Source organism: Eublepharis macularius, chromosome 3 (genome assembly GCF_028583425.1).
Source record: "Eublepharis macularius isolate TG4126 chromosome 3, MPM_Emac_v1.0, whole genome shotgun sequence".
NCBI lineage: Eukaryota > Metazoa > Chordata > Lepidosauria > Squamata > Eublepharidae > Eublepharis > Eublepharis macularius.
In genome coordinates this window covers 46,377,204-46,392,468 of record NC_072792.1, presented here as the reverse complement: position 1 = coordinate 46,392,468, position 15,265 = coordinate 46,377,204, and the positions used below count along the sequence as shown (strand labels likewise).

The 15,265-nt window shown below is 41.9% G+C and overlaps 1 protein-coding gene across 1 annotated transcript in view; it reads left to right on the top strand.

The window, feature by feature from the left end:
* Positions 1–1,135: 1,135 nt before the first annotated feature.
* The window catches only part of TUBGCP3 (tubulin gamma complex associated protein 3), a 56,290-nt gene continuing 42,160 nt past the window's right edge, over positions 1,136–15,265 (top strand). The window contains exons 1-7 of the mRNA XM_054975017.1: positions 1,136–1,409; positions 7,472–7,579; positions 9,294–9,361; positions 10,504–10,581; positions 10,866–11,083; positions 13,048–13,220; positions 14,798–14,916. Coding sequence (XP_054830992.1) covers positions 1,334–1,409; positions 7,472–7,579; positions 9,294–9,361; positions 10,504–10,581; positions 10,866–11,083; positions 13,048–13,220; positions 14,798–14,916 — 840 coding nt within the window. The 5' untranslated portion in view covers positions 1,136–1,333. The remainder of the gene's footprint in view (positions 1,410–7,471; positions 7,580–9,293; positions 9,362–10,503; positions 10,582–10,865; positions 11,084–13,047; positions 13,221–14,797; positions 14,917–15,265) is intronic.

Below are 15,265 nucleotides of genomic sequence, written 5' to 3'. Positions count from 1 at the left end.
TATACACTGAATGTTGTTATTATTATTTATTTTTTATCACAAGTCTACTATGTTTTAAGATGTTATTTTTCATTTATTTTTCATTTTATTTGTTATTATTATTATTAATTATTTTAAGGATCTTTGTCAGATAGTAAGGATTCTGTTCTGAGAAGCCATGGTGTAATTGTCCCATTGTTGACATGGCTTTGCTGGTTCTAGCTGCTAGCTGTGTGTTTGGAAAGAATCTTCAGGAAACAAAGAATGCCAAAAATCTTCATTAGTGTATTTTGGACAATGGCAGCTGGTACCAGTGAAAACACCAGGACAGTCTCATCCCTCTATCTTCTCCTTAAAGCCTATGAGAGAGAAATCTGACGTTTACATTTACCTTTACATATATTTGGTAGGATGTATCTGATGCGTTTGTGTGTACACACCAGACGATCTTTTCCTTACAAGAACATACAAGATTGGTGCCTTACCAGTACTTCTATTTAAAGAGAGTTTTTAAAAGAAGAAAACAACCAAACAAAAATCCTCTGGTAACTGTGGCGGTACTGATTTCATACGTTGCGAAATTCTGCCTGGCTAGGATCCTACCGGAGAATAAACAGCATTATTTCCAAACGTCACAGGCTGCTCTCCATGAAGCAGTTTCTAAATGTAACTCAAACTGAAGCGGCAAAGAAAGTAATTGAAGACACGAAAACCAAGAAGACTCAAAAGGCGAGCCAAGGCCAGCTCCGCCGCCGAGACCTGTTGTGGCCGCCGCTTTAATTATTTATTTATTTGCTATTTTTATTTTAGGACGATGAGCTGTCATTGTCATAGAGACTGACGGTGCAATCCTAAACAGCATTAGATCACCGAAATCAATGGACTGATTTTGATTAGGATTGCACTATAAGACACCGAGGAATCCTCTTCTTTTGTAATGAGCGTGTCCGCAGAGTAAAAAGATGCACGGCCAGTGACTGCACGACACCAAGACGTCCGCTTCTTTTTCTTGATCCGTGTCCCCACAAAACAGGGCTCAAAGAGCCTCATGGCCGCTGTGTTGTCGTAAGGGAGGGGCGAAAAAAAGACACCCCCTCGCCCACATTGCTGTGACTTGGCCAGTTTGCCCCTCGGAACTTCCTTGCCAGGCTCGCTAGTTGCCGGAGGGAAGGTGTTCTGCAGTGCACCGTCCGGGCTGCGGAGCATTGTGGGGGCCGCGTTTGAAGCCTTCGCTCTCCCCCTCCCCTTTTCGGCGGGTTTGGTTCAAATGGCGCCCTGAATAGCGGGCCGGGCGGGAAGACGGAGGGCAGGGCGGCCGCTGGCGGGGGCACTTTCTTCCCCCCTGCTGGCGCCGATGGCGAGTCCGGACCAGAAGTCCCCCAACGTCCTGCTGCAGACCCTGTGCTGCCGCATTCTGGGCAAGGGCGAAGGTAACCGGGCTGCGTCTCCTCTACTGCCCGATTAGGGAGGGAGAAGCGGGCGGGTCCTTCGTCTTCGTCCCTCTCTGTCGCTTCACGAAGGGCAGAACCGGCTCCAGCCAGGTTCCCAGCCTCCGCCTCCCATGGGCTTCCTCCCGCCCCACCCAATGATAACGGGCCTCGGGAAGGAGGGAGCGGGTGAGGCTGGATGGGCGCTCCCTTCTCCTTCCTCGGAGGCCCCTCACCTGGCTAGGGTTGCTAGCTCCAGGTTGAGAAATTCCTGGAGAATGGGTGTGTGTGTGTGTGTGTGGGGGGGGAAGCCTGGAGAAGGCAGGGTTTGGAGGGAGAAAGGATCTCAGCATAGTATAATTTCATAGAGTCCACCCTCCAAAGCAACCATTTTCTCCAGGGGAATTGATCTCTGTGGCCTGGAGATCAGTTGTAATTCCAAGAGATCTCCAGCCACTATCTGGAGGCTGGCAACCCCATCTGGCTCTCGAGTTGGGAGTTTGGGTCTCTGGGTTCAAGGGTCTGCCGCCTTCCCTCATGGGACCTCAAACTAGGGCACTGGATGGGGTCATGGGTGCTGTGAAAAAACAAACGGGTGCAGCAAGTGTTCTGCCCACAGCCCCTCTGAAGAAGGGCTGCAGATGCCATCAACAAGGAACCACAGTGAAACACATCTTTGTTTAGTTCAGGAGCGCTAAATGTGACTGCTTGCTCAGTTATGTCCTTCATGGGAGGATGTTAAAATACATCAGATATTTGTCATGCTTTTGAACAAAAACTGAATACATTTTGTTGTTAATACCCCCCTCCCCCAACTTGAGTGTTGTGACAATACTGCTAGAGTCATTGCAGACCAAAGGTGTTTGTATCGAATCGTTTTGTATAGAATCGTTTGTATCGAATCGTTTGTATCGTATCTACAAGACAGAACCAAATGTCATTTCATCTACAAGGTGTTGGTCAGTCACCAGTGGTGCTAGGATTAGCCAGATACTGTCAGAGCAGTGCAGTTTGGCTGTAGAGAGGGGCACTTCCCACTCTGAACCACTCGGGCAATGTGGCACCACAGTAAGTCACAGTCATGACCCCACTGTGATCTGTGAGTGGCTGCAGTTTCCCCACAGTGCAGGGGTAAGGGACAAGGAGGATGGTGGCTTCCCCACAGCGTGGAGAGGCAGTGAAGTCATTTGCTGGGGTTTAAAAAATCCTTGGTCTGGCCCTGTGTCTAAGAACAGGGAAATATCTATAACTGTGTACTAAATAGCTTGTTATAATGAGATGAATATTAAACTTTTATGCTGTTATACAATTCCCAGATAGTAACACTTCCATAAATTAATTTATGCTAACAAATTGAAACATTGATTTCTAAATTCACAGTTGAGATAGTCAGGTTCACTTATGAGCTTTGGTAGGTAAAATACATAGTACATAATAAAATACATAGTATATTGAACAGGCGGCCCGCTGTGGCCTGACCCAGCAGCCTCCTGTGGTGCGGGGCTGTCTGGCCCAGTAGCCCGCTGCAGCATAGGGCTGCCCAGGCTGCAGCAGCACAGGGCTGCATGGCCAGTTGCGGCCTGCTGCGGGGCGGGGCAGCTCAGCCTGACGCCTGCTGCTAGGGCCAGTTGTATTATTTCACAACGGGCTCTGGCGCTGGTTGATTATATTGTATTCACTCGCAGCATGAAATCTTCCTTTGGATCTCAATGAGAAAGGCAGACTATAAACAATACTAATAAAAATAATTTTGGTTGTGACGAAAGTTTGTTTGGGCGGATTGTATGTATGTGCTGTTAGGAATATCAAACAAGGTTGTGGGGACCTGTGTTACTCTGTGGGAGATTTCACCAGACTATATTATGAGGGGGAATGTATAACACCATGCCATCCTAAGAATTAGAAAGATTTATCATCAGACAAGCGAGATCAGTCGAAGTGACTTGCATTTCACCAGGGAGTTTTATATGCAAATGTTGTACTGGAAGTGGACAGAGTTTATAAATCTGATAAGCCAATGTGTAGTGATTGTTGTACTGCACTGGGGTCTGAGAAACCCAAGTTCAGATCCCCACCTCTGCCATTGAAACTTGCTGGGTGTCCTTGGGCAAATCACACACTCTCAACTTAAGCTACCTCGCAGGGTGATTGTGAAGATGAAAGGGAGGTGAGGAGAATGTTTTAAACTGCTTTGGGTCCCCATTGAAGAAAGGTGGGGTATAAATGAAGCAAATAAATAAGGTAAAGAGAGATGCTCAGATGCTAACTTGAAATTGAAGAGAAGTAAGCAGAAGGCTCTGAAATGTATCCAGACTGTTGTGTCTACCATAGAGATAAAACACTAATGCTTCAAGCCTAGACATTGGGAGTAAGTCTCTCTGAACTTAGTGCAAGTTACTCATCAGTAAGCATGCACAAGATTGAACCATATGCGAGCTTTCACTCTGTAGAATAGAGATCCAGTTTGGTGTAGTGGTTAAGAGCGTGGGACTCTAATCTGAAGAACTGGGTTTGATTCCTCACTCCTCCACTTGAAGCCAGCTGGGTGACCTTGGGTCAGTCACAGCTCTCTCAGAGCTATCTCAGCCCCACCCACCTCACAGGGTGTTTTGTTGTGGGGATAATAATAACATACTTTGTAAACCGCTCTGAGTGGGTGTTAAGTCATCCTGAAGGGTGGTATATAAATCAAATATTGTTGTTGTTATGAAGACTAGGCCACCCTTCTTTGTGGTGGTGATAAAATTAGGCCTTAAAAGAATTGCTTTTTATTGTCAGGTCCAGTAGCACCTTAAAGACTCAACTACATTTCCAGGATATGAGCTTTCCAGAATCAACAGTCCAAAGAGAGCTTTGACTCTCAAAATTTCATACCCTGGAAATCTAGTTGTTCTTTAAGGTGTTTTTGAGCCCAAATCTTGCTCTTCTCTGCAGACCAACATGGCTACCCATTTGAAACTATTTGTTGTCAGGCTAAGTTCAAATGATGCATTTTGAAAATTTTAAGAGAAATTGTTATGCAAATAACAAAACGAGAATTTGTTGTTTAAAGATATGCCATCTACAACAAGGAAGCAGAAAACAAAGTCAAAACATGAATAATCTCAGCTTCTACATATGCTTGAACCTCTTGGGTTTTCAAAAGCAGAAAGGAATAGAACATTTCTTCAGATTTTAAGACACCTTGATTTAGTCATAAGAAAATGGTGGGTTAAAAACACGTACATGTTAAGTGTCATTGGGGACTGACATCTCAAGCTTCTCCAGCCTCAGGGGAATCAAATAGCATTATATAGTTGCTGGTTCACTTTTGTTCACATCCATGAGGGCTAATAAGTTCATCTTCTAAGCAAGATTCAAATGTAAGGATACTTGGCAGTCTATTTGTTGGCTGAAATAAATAGTTTCTACTATGTGATACTTATTCTGGAAATATTATTTTGGCTACCTATGTCTTTTTACATTCCACATAAGGTGCTTGCTTTGACCTTTAAAACCTTCCATGGCTTGGGATCCATCTATCTGTTTCTTATGCCACCTTTATTCTTCCCACCAATTCCATTTTTCTTTTCCTTTCCATACATTCTGTCTATGGTAAATCATTTTTCAGTAGACTTGCTTAGGATTGCACTGTTAGATGATTTGTGAAATCATAATTTCAGGCAGATAGCTGTGTTGGTCTCCGGTAGAACAGCAGAATTTGAGTCCAGTGGCACCTTAGAGCCCAACAAAATTTTCAACATACAAGTTTTTGTGAGTCAAAGCTCACTTATTCTGATACAAGCCTGTATCTGAAGAATGGAGCTTTGACTTTTGAAAGCTTACACTCTGAAAATCTCGTTTGCCTTTAAGGTGCCTCTGGACTAAAAACCTATTATGAGATCTTGGTATTTTGGAAGACTTTTGTTGATTTTGTTGTATGCGTAAATTATGGACTTTGGTGACTGTCTTAATGGATGATACTTTGATGTTTTGCTCTTAATTATTTAGGAGATTTAATAGTTTTATGGTGCAGTCCTAAGAAGAGTTACTCCAGTTATTCAGTGGGCTTAGATTGGAGTAACTCCCTTTAGGATTGCACGGTTAGTGTTTTAATGTTACGTATGCTTGTATACGCCTATGAATTGCCTTGAGTTGACTGTGTCGGAAAAGACAGTAAAGTATTTTAAATAAATACATTTTCACAATCTTCAAACTACACACCTGTAACATCTTAGAAAAACATTTTATTTTTAAAAGATAAGAAAATGTGAGGAATCCATTTATAGGAGATTATTCTGTGCTAGCTATAACCATGATTTTGGATAGAATTAAGTGTGAGAGACCAGCTCATCCCAGCTCATACGATCTTGGCAATGGACTTGTTGTGTGGGCAAGATACTATTGCTCTGTTCCCAGGCTAAAAAAAGGGAACAACATTAACTTTTCCCATAGTGTTGTATTGTCAGCAAAACCCAACAAAGACAATAAAGATGTTTAAAAATCAATGTTCTTTTAGTGAGTAGCAGCGGTATAAGTAAGGTTTGCTACCACAGTGTTTGGTGGAAGCATCAAACTCTGTGTAGTGTTTAAGTAAACTATGAATGTTGGGAAAGCTGTGGCTGACTTTCTAGTGAAGTAGTTCCTAAAAGGTGCATATTTCACCTGGCTAGTGATATTGCTTATGTCTCTTGCATTTGTGTTTAGAGGAGTAAGGGTAAGAAGATAATAAATGTTTGAAAGGTAAGAAGAGTAATAAAGATAGCCCTCAGATGGCATAATACAGTTCTGTATGATTTTAATATAATATAGTAAAAGTTTTTTACCTAGCTCAGATATGAAAATGGTTTGATTGCTATTGTAAAAGTCAGTGTTGTGTCTGAGAGGGTATTTGTTTATTATATTCTACACATCCTGGAGGCTTGAAACAGATGACAGCAATTTAAAAAGTATGCCTGTGTAAAACCAGGAAAGGAAAAATGACATAAATTTGCTATGAAGAGTGACTAAGACTACAGAAGGAGAGAATTCTGTGGTTCATAATATCTTTCCTGTACAATCATATTTCTCTTCTCTTCTCTTCTCTTCTCTTCTCTTCTCTTCTCTTCTCTTCTCTTCTCTTCTCTTCTCTTCTCTTCTCTTCTCTTCTCTTCTCTTCTCTTCTCTTCTCTTCTCTTCTCTTCTCTTCTCTTCTCTTCTCTTCTCTTCTCTTCTCTTCACAGACAAATACTGGAGTCACAGGAAGCTGGACTCCTTGACTCAAAGGCCCATGCTGTTTTCATGTTTTTAGCCAATAGTACTTGTCATCTTAAATTCAAGCCTATTACAAATTTAAGCTATTACAAATGGTTTTTTAAAAATGAAAATCATAGACACACATCAATTTATTTAATTTCTTATACTGACTTTTTAAGAGATTATTAGACAGCACTGGTTGACCTCTTCTTGGACTTTTCCCATTTTAATGCTCTGTACTGTAGCTTCTCACAGTTTCTCTTCATTTTCACAAGGGATTTGTTCAGAGCTCTTTTTAGGCTTTGAAATATGTATGTTGAAGAATGCAGTTGTGAACTACAAGAACATTTGGGATTACTTTCTTAATCCAACTTCGTTTTAATATATGTCTCCAGCAGCTTTTGAGTTAGTTTATCAGCGTGAGAATGAATGCATACAGATGAATTGTTGCTTGGTTTTAACGCTCATGAAGTAACTTTTACCATGTGTATTTGGTATGGTATGGTTCATTGGACTGGCTGAATTAACAAGTGATGAATAAATATCCCAATGATACTTTATCACTTATTTAAAGTAGGACCAATCATTCAAGTGCCTGTAGAGGGATTTAAGCTTCTGCAGCTTTGTTTTACCTACTGAGGTTATTCAGCACACATTTCTCAAGTCTATGCTGATTATACCCACCCACACAGAAGAGCTGGGACAAATATCTTTGTTCTGTGCAGGAAAACCCTTAGTACTTTCATGTTGGTCTGTTATAAATGCAAAATTCTCACGTGTGTTTTAAAAAGGAATGTTATATGCTAACAGTCTATTGTTGTTACATGTTGAATTTGTGATTTCTATTTCAGCTGATGTAGCCCAGCAGTTTCAGTATGCAGTGCGAGTCATTGGAAGCAACTTCGCCCCTACTGTTGAGAGAGATGAATTTCTAGTAGCAGAAAAAATTAAAAAAGAGCGTAAGTTTCTTGTTCGTTTCTTGTTCCTTGTCTCTTATCAGTTTCAATATACTACTTGTTAACACTCACTATGGTTTATTATACTACATCTGTGTGTTCTTTATATTTTTGCTGCTGTATGCATTCTGCTAACATTCATATTTCTGTCATGTGAGATCATTAGGGAAGGAGGGTGAAGACGCAGAAAAAGATTTTATGGAAAAAACAGGAAAATACGGATGTGTTCTCTAGCATAAAGAGCCTTTTCTGCCAGCAGGTGGTTTGTTGTGATAGAAGAAGACTCAGCACTTAGCTGAGTAAAGTAGTAGGATGCAATCAGAAACAGAATTATGCTCCTCTAAGAGCTGAACTAGACGAGATGCCTGACGCAAAGAAGACGTGTTGGTTTCCTGCAAGTTTCCACGGGAAGTGTAGTGAGAAAGAAACTCTGCCAGGGAGAAGAGGGAGAGAATCCCTCTTCTCCCTGGCAGAGGTTCTTTTTTCAGGCGTCTCATCTAGTTTGCTCAGCTCCCTCTTGCCCACTGGTGTGCTCGGCTCACTCTGGCTGCTGAGTGCATTTGGGGAGCAAGGGGAGTGCGCTTCCTCTCGCCACTGCCAGCGTGCTCAGCTCCCTCTGACCATTGCCGGTGGCTAGGCTCCCTCTCGCTGCTGTCAGCTCCCCTTGCTCTCCTAAATGCACTCGGCGGCCAGAGGGAGCTGAGCTCACCAGCAGGCAAGAAGGAGCTGAGCAGACTAGACAAGAGGCTTAGAGAAAGAACCTCTGCCAGGGAGAAGAAGGAGAGAATCCCTCTTCTTCCTGGCAGAGGGTCTTTCTCACTACATTTCCCTTGGAAACTTGTGGGAAACTGACACACATTTTCCTCGTGTCAGTCATCTTGTCTAGTTCGGCTCTAAGTCTACTGCAGTCAGTGGACTTAGAAACTCTGCTTAGGTTTGCACGGCGAGTGTTGAAGGAACTACCAGAAGCAATTACAGTTAAGGAGGAAAGGAAAAGGGAGAGTTAAGATGAGACAAAAGACGGAGCAACGTGAATGAGAATTGGCCAGAATCAAATTAAATGAAGGGAGTTTGGGTTCCTGAATCACTGAGTTTTTGTGGGAAGGGTGAGTCTATCAGGATATAAGTTTTTAGACTGAGTTGCTAAAATTAAATACTTTCCCCCGTTCTACCTCATGTAACGTCCTGCTTGTTTAGTAGTCAAGACTATTCATAGGGTGGATGGGAAACAATGCCTTCAGAATTGGTTTTATGATCTTTTTAAAAAACAAGCTACAGTGAGCCTGAAAATATGACTTTACCAGTTCATTGCTCTGAGTATGGTGTCAAAAAGATTCCTATGTTGGTTGGGAGATGTTGTAATGTCATAGGGCACAGAGATGGTTACAAGCCGCAGTTACCTTGTTAGATATATCTCCAAACTAAGGCAACCATTGGATGCTATCCAGGGCCTAATGTGGCGGTACTCTTGCTTCCTGTGTAGGCAGAGGTTGGTAAACTAGTTTCTCTCCATGGTCACTGCACTGTCAGTGACCAAGCACTCTGTAAGCAAAGTGGCAGACAGATTTCTGTTGGTAAATCAAAGAGAGCTATGTCTAATCTAATGCATCATGCACAAATGCAGCATAGTAGACAAACTGAGGGTTATACTTGATTTAAATTTTAATAATCCATAGAATAAGCTTATTGTGCTACTAATATGCCTTTCCCTTCACAGTTGTGCGGCAAGGAAGGGAAGAAAATGCTGCTTTGTTTTCGGAACTTTACAGAAAACTCCACTCACAGGTACAGGACTAAGTTGGAGATGAGTTGTTTACTGAAGTGGAGTAGACTGAATATTGACTAGTGTGGTTTTGTTAGAATGAGGTTTTTGGAAATGTGTTATATTTGGGTTTGTTCCTGTCTGACTTGCACAATATTAAAAATGTATATTTGGTAAAAAAAAAAAGTATAATAAACAGCATTTATTTTAGAGTATAGTGTCTTAAATTACTTTTAATGGGAAAATACAAATCAGCAAAAACGTGTTTTTAAGTTAAACTTATCTCATCACTATTTATTTTTAAGATAATGTGTATTGATTTATTGATCATGCATTCCGTCGACCTCTTAAGTGATCTTGGTTTTCTTTCCTTTGTACTTGAAGCATAGGCTTCTGGAAACACACTTGCTAACCAAAAAAAATTATGAGTCAGTTTTCACAGTTCAGTTTAGACTTGCATGTGCGAGTCCTTTAATCCTCTGTCACATGGTAATGATGGGCTGCCCTTTGAAGCAGCACTATGAAGATAGCTCCCCACCAGGGAGGGGCCGTGGCTCAGGAGTAGAGCATCCGCTTGGTTTGTAGAAATTCCCAGGTTCAATCCCTGGCATCTTCAGGTAGAAGGTGATATGAAAGATCTCTGCCCAGAGATCACTGCCCTGGAGAACTGTTGTCAGCCAGTGCTGACCTCAATGGACCAGTGGTCTAACTTGGTACAGGACAGCATCATGTACCTGCACGTTCACCTCACTTGAACAGAAATGTCAGGGAAGTAGGCTGTCAGTAGGGATTGAAGAGGCATGTCCAATCTCTTTGTGTAAGAACACAAAGGGTTGCTTGTGTACAAGACAATAAAATGCCAGTTAACCTCTTGATGCTTGGAATATACATGCACTATTCTCCATTTTGAGTATAAAACCTACAAGTCTGTAACTGGTTTGAGAAGCCTGTTTATCCCACCTGGATGAGAAGTCTTTTGGGCCTACCCAACCACATCGGTAACGGGGATTGCCAATCAGTTGTACATAGATTAGGCTACTGAACTCTACCCTATCTCTGAGCTATATTGCTTCTAAACTAAGTTGTTAAAATCACTTGTTTGTTGAGAAGAAAGGGTATAATATCAGACAATGCCATTTTTTCTAATATTTGCTTCCTCTGATAGGGCATCTTGAAAAACAGATGGTCAATCCTCTACCTCCTCCTTAGCCTCAGTGAAGATCCACGTAAGCAATCAAACAAGGTAGATCCTCTATATTCCTACAACTGAGAATTGGACCAAGTGTGAAGCTGGAATGTTAGGAATCAGTTTCTGTGCTAAACATTAGTAAGACTATCTGAAATATCTTTAGAAAGATTAGGAATAGTTTCAAAATATCAAATGTGTTATGTGTTTTATTAAACTTAGTTGCAAGTACATACTAAATAAATGTCAATAAAAGCCAATAGTGAAAAGGCGCTCAGAGTTCTTTAATCTATGGAAAAGGTATATTTTAAAATGTGTTTTGTTTTTTGTTTTCTTTCAAGGTATCGAATTTTGCTGCCCTGTTTGCTCAAGCGCTGCCGCGCGATGCTCACTCCACTCCCTACTACTATGCCAGGCCTCAGAGCCTTCCGTTGAATTACCAAGACCGAAATGCCCAGCCTGGCCAGACTTCTGGCAGTATGGGGAGCAGTGGGATCAGCAGCATAGGCATGTATGCCCCAAACGGGCCTACGCCAACTGCACAGTCACTTCTTCCAGGGTAAATGAGACTTGATTATTTTGCTGATAACTCTTTGGAGAAGTTCTGCTTCCATAAGTACAGTATCTGACCATATGCAGTTCTTGCAGAGCAGGACTTCTCTGCTTCTCTCTCTTTCCGCAATCCACTAAATCCCTCCCCTTGAATTTTGATCTTGGGGGGTGCAGGATGCCCTGAGGAACAACACTGGGGGCAAAATGGGGGTCTGCAGTAGAAGGGGGGAATTGGCAGAAATGGCTGCCCCTCTCTTCAGCAAACAGAAATGCTGTTCCAGCAGAGAAACTGCATAGTTGAATATGGGCCGGCTGAGTATTTGCCATCCACATCACAGATCTTTGTTGAATCCAGCTGTTATTGAAGTTTGTTACTAAGAGGTGTTGGTGTTAGTCTTATTGAATTGCTGTAAATCCTCATGATTCCAAGGTGGCAATGGGGAACTTCCTCCCTGATATGTCTGTACCACAAGATCTCAACCATTATGAGGGTTGCTTAGCAACCCAATGAGCAGGCAATAGCTGCAGGAAAAGGAGGAGGATGTGTACTGCCAGATGAGCAAGACAGGTAGGAGGCGGCAGAGGAGAAAAGAGGAAGATGGAGGATGAGAGAGGTGTTAGTTTGGGGCAAATGAGCAAGCCAGGCAGGTGGTGGTGCAGACAGTGGGGGAGGAAGTGGCATGGCTAAGCAAGTGAGCAAGCATCAAAATTAGAGGCAGCAGGGGTGGAAAGAGGGTACAGGGGGAAGTGGGGACCAGTGGGCAGCGCGATTTGGCTTCCTCACACAAGCGCATCTCTCATCTGCTGCATCCCATGAGAGACAAATGGCAGGTGCTGGGGTAAACCTTCATAGGTAGGTGGAGAAGGGGAATTCTGGATTTTTGGAGCCTACCTTTGGGGGAAGTCACATGTCAAAATCCACCACTTCCTTATTAGGAACCCCATCAGTCGATATTGCTAGGAAGGATCATTGCTAGGAAGGATCACACCGGTGCTACGCCAGCTGCATTGGCTGCCAGTGGAGTACCGAATCAGGTTCAAGGTTTTGGTGTTAACCTACAAAGCCCTACGCGGACTGGGACCGACGTATCTGAGGGACCGTCTCTCACCATATGAGCCCCGGAGGACTCTCCGCTCTGGCGGAAAACATCTTTTAAGTGTCCCTGGCCCTAGGGAGGCCCGCCTGGCGTCGACCAGGGCCAGGGCCTTTTCAGTCCTGGCCCCGACCTGGTGGAATGCTCTGTCTTGCGAGACAAGGGCCTGGCAAGATTTGCTTGCATTTCGCCGGGCCTGTAAGACAGAGCTATTCCACCAGGCATATGGCTAACGCCGGGCAGTGCCCGCCCCCCCCCCCGTGAAGGGGGGGTTAAACCATCACCCCTATGCAAACACAGAGGCATGTATGAACCACTATGCAGCATGAATTGTTATATTTAATGTTTTTAAATGTTTTTAAATGTATTATTTTATGTTTTTAAATGTTTTTAAACATGTTTGTATTTGTTATCCGCCCTGAGCCTGCGAAAGCGGGGAGGGCGGAATATAAATATAATAAATTAAATTAAATTAAATTTAATGGTCACCTTGTCATGGCATAAGGAAAATAGATTACAAAAGGAATAAGTATGACAGTTAGTTCACTACTGGTACAAGTCGAAAAGTGTAAACAATATTTAACGTGGTAGTGATTGAATAAATACCAGTTCAGCAGATAATTTATACTATTGGCAATATTTAGGGCATTGGTGATTAATGCTTTTCGTATATATTATTCATGTAGCAGTATTCAAGCATCCAAGTTTCTTCTCTAGATTTAAGAAATGGTCAATGTTTAATTTTTTTCTCAGACCTGGTATTTATGACAGTGAAATATGGCTTGTTGTTGAAACTGGTCACTTCAGATTAATATAAACAAATTTCTTTTATGTAGGGACACCTCAGTAGTTGAATTGTGTAATTTTTTCCCTATAGACAATCCTACCAGCGTGCAGGAGTAGGAGATTGCCTTCGCCAGCAGCTAGGGGCACGGCTTGCTTGGACCTTGACTGCAGGCCAGCCCACCTTACAGAATTCTACCTCAAAAGGCCTTTCAACAACTGTGTCACGTAATGTGCCAAGGACTAGGCGGGAAGGGGATCTAAGTGGTAAGCAAAACATACTCCATTGGTTAGGAGCTTCCCTCCAATTTCTTTTCCTCAAAAAGCCTGATCTGAACAGATCTGAACATTTCAGTGGGAACAAACTTGTTGAAATCCAAGCTATTCTTTGAGGCCCCAAATCAGTGGAATTTCCACTGTCAACATGTTAAAAATTAAATAAGAAGCAAACTTGGGATATTGCAGATTAAACTGAGAAATAGTGAGTGGAGAAGGTAAAAAAGGGGCAGTGAGAAGTTTAAGTAGCTCTATGTTCCTTGTTTTAAACTTGAAGCATTCTGAGGCTGCTTTTTTTCAAAAAAATCATGGGAGAAAGAAGCATGCAATTATGTGACAGTATTACTCTAATTCTGTAAGTTGGGCTTGTGTATAAGGTAGCTATGATATGATAAATTCAGCATTAGGTCTTGTGTTTAATACTCATGGACCGGGATCCAGTGAACCAGGCAATACTACTGCGCACTCAAGGGGGCTTTGGGCTTGAGTTTGTTGAATAGCAGTGGCTTGGAAAACAGTTTTTGAAGCTGACAGGATTTTCAAAAGCAGACTGTGATGTGGCTCAGAGGTCTGCTGATGAAGGCAGACCAAACATGTTCTGCTGAGGAAGGCAAAACCAAACATGTGCAAATGTTGTGTGCTCCTGAAGCCCTTCTTTGGATCCTGGTCACGGTAGAACTGGCTACAGGGCTAAAATCCCAAATCATGAATCTATTATACAGTTTAAAAATATATCTCAATTGCTGGAGAAAGAAGCAGTTCAGAAGATCTGTGGTGTTGTGGCAGAGCCATGAGATCTGCCTCAGAGTTCCATCGCCCCACAGAAGTCATTCACAACCACCACTCCCAGCAATAGCTGGAGAGAAGCTCTACTAGTCCTCTGTTTTTTGTCACACATGTTTGTATAATCATCATTGGTAGTTCCCCCTTTGATGACAACATCAGACGGCTCATGGCTTGCTTTGGCTGGCTGGCTGCCAACTTCCTCAGGGTCTTGCTTCTTTTTGTTCTCATCTAGGATTTTCTGGGGATTGGCGTCCATGAGGCAGTTGTCCTTTTTGGAGATTGCCAAGGGTTCCATCTTACCAAAGTTATGTATACCTGTGTGTATACATACATTAATGGTTTAATTTCAGTGTTATAGTACATTACTTTTTTGTTACTGTTGGATAAAATGTGAAATGCTTGTGGATTAAGTCATGTTGCTGAAAATGGGGAGTGACATGTACTCTAAAGCTGTGCTGTTTCTTTCTTGCATGTAAAATTGAGTCAAATTGACTTGAATATTCAGAACCAACTGTTCAAAGCCGCTAGTATAAAATTCTTGCAATAAGCATAATCCTTCTTGCATTAACCAATCATTAATAAATTTTAAAATAAAAAATAAAGATATGACTGTATCAAGTTCTGTTTTTGTATTTCATTGATCAGTGAGATGCCTTGAGCCTTCCTGAAACGGAAAAATGACTAATAATCAGAATAAATAAAATGCTAACGAATGAGGTGTTAAAGTAACAAGTATGATTTTGAAAGAAGTTTGCAAATGACATCCCATTTTCTCTTTTCAGGGTCTGTTGAAATAACTGAGGCATATCTGGTGAGAGACATTTTGTATGTCTTCCAGGGTATAGATGGCAAAATCATCAAGATGTTCAACTCTGAAAACTGTTATAAAGTAGATGGAAAGGTACTGGGCAGTGATTTTACACCTCTTTTATATAGATAGATACCATATAGAAAAGGATGGTGAACTTTAGCATACTTGGTCTCTAATACATTGTCTGTTGTTTTAATAGAGGCTACCTCTAAAATGCTGCATCCAGAAAGGCAAGATTTTAAAAAAATTAACACGCACCGTTCATTAAGGTAGCAATAGTAGTGTGTAAGCTAGAATCAGCTTCAGGTAGAAAATATAGTTAGTGTATTTGACAGAGGCATTCTGTCCATAAGGGTAAGCATATAAACTACATCAGAATAATTTTAGGAGTCAAAGACGCAGACATGCAACAGAAGCCTTCTTTCCATGTAATGATTTT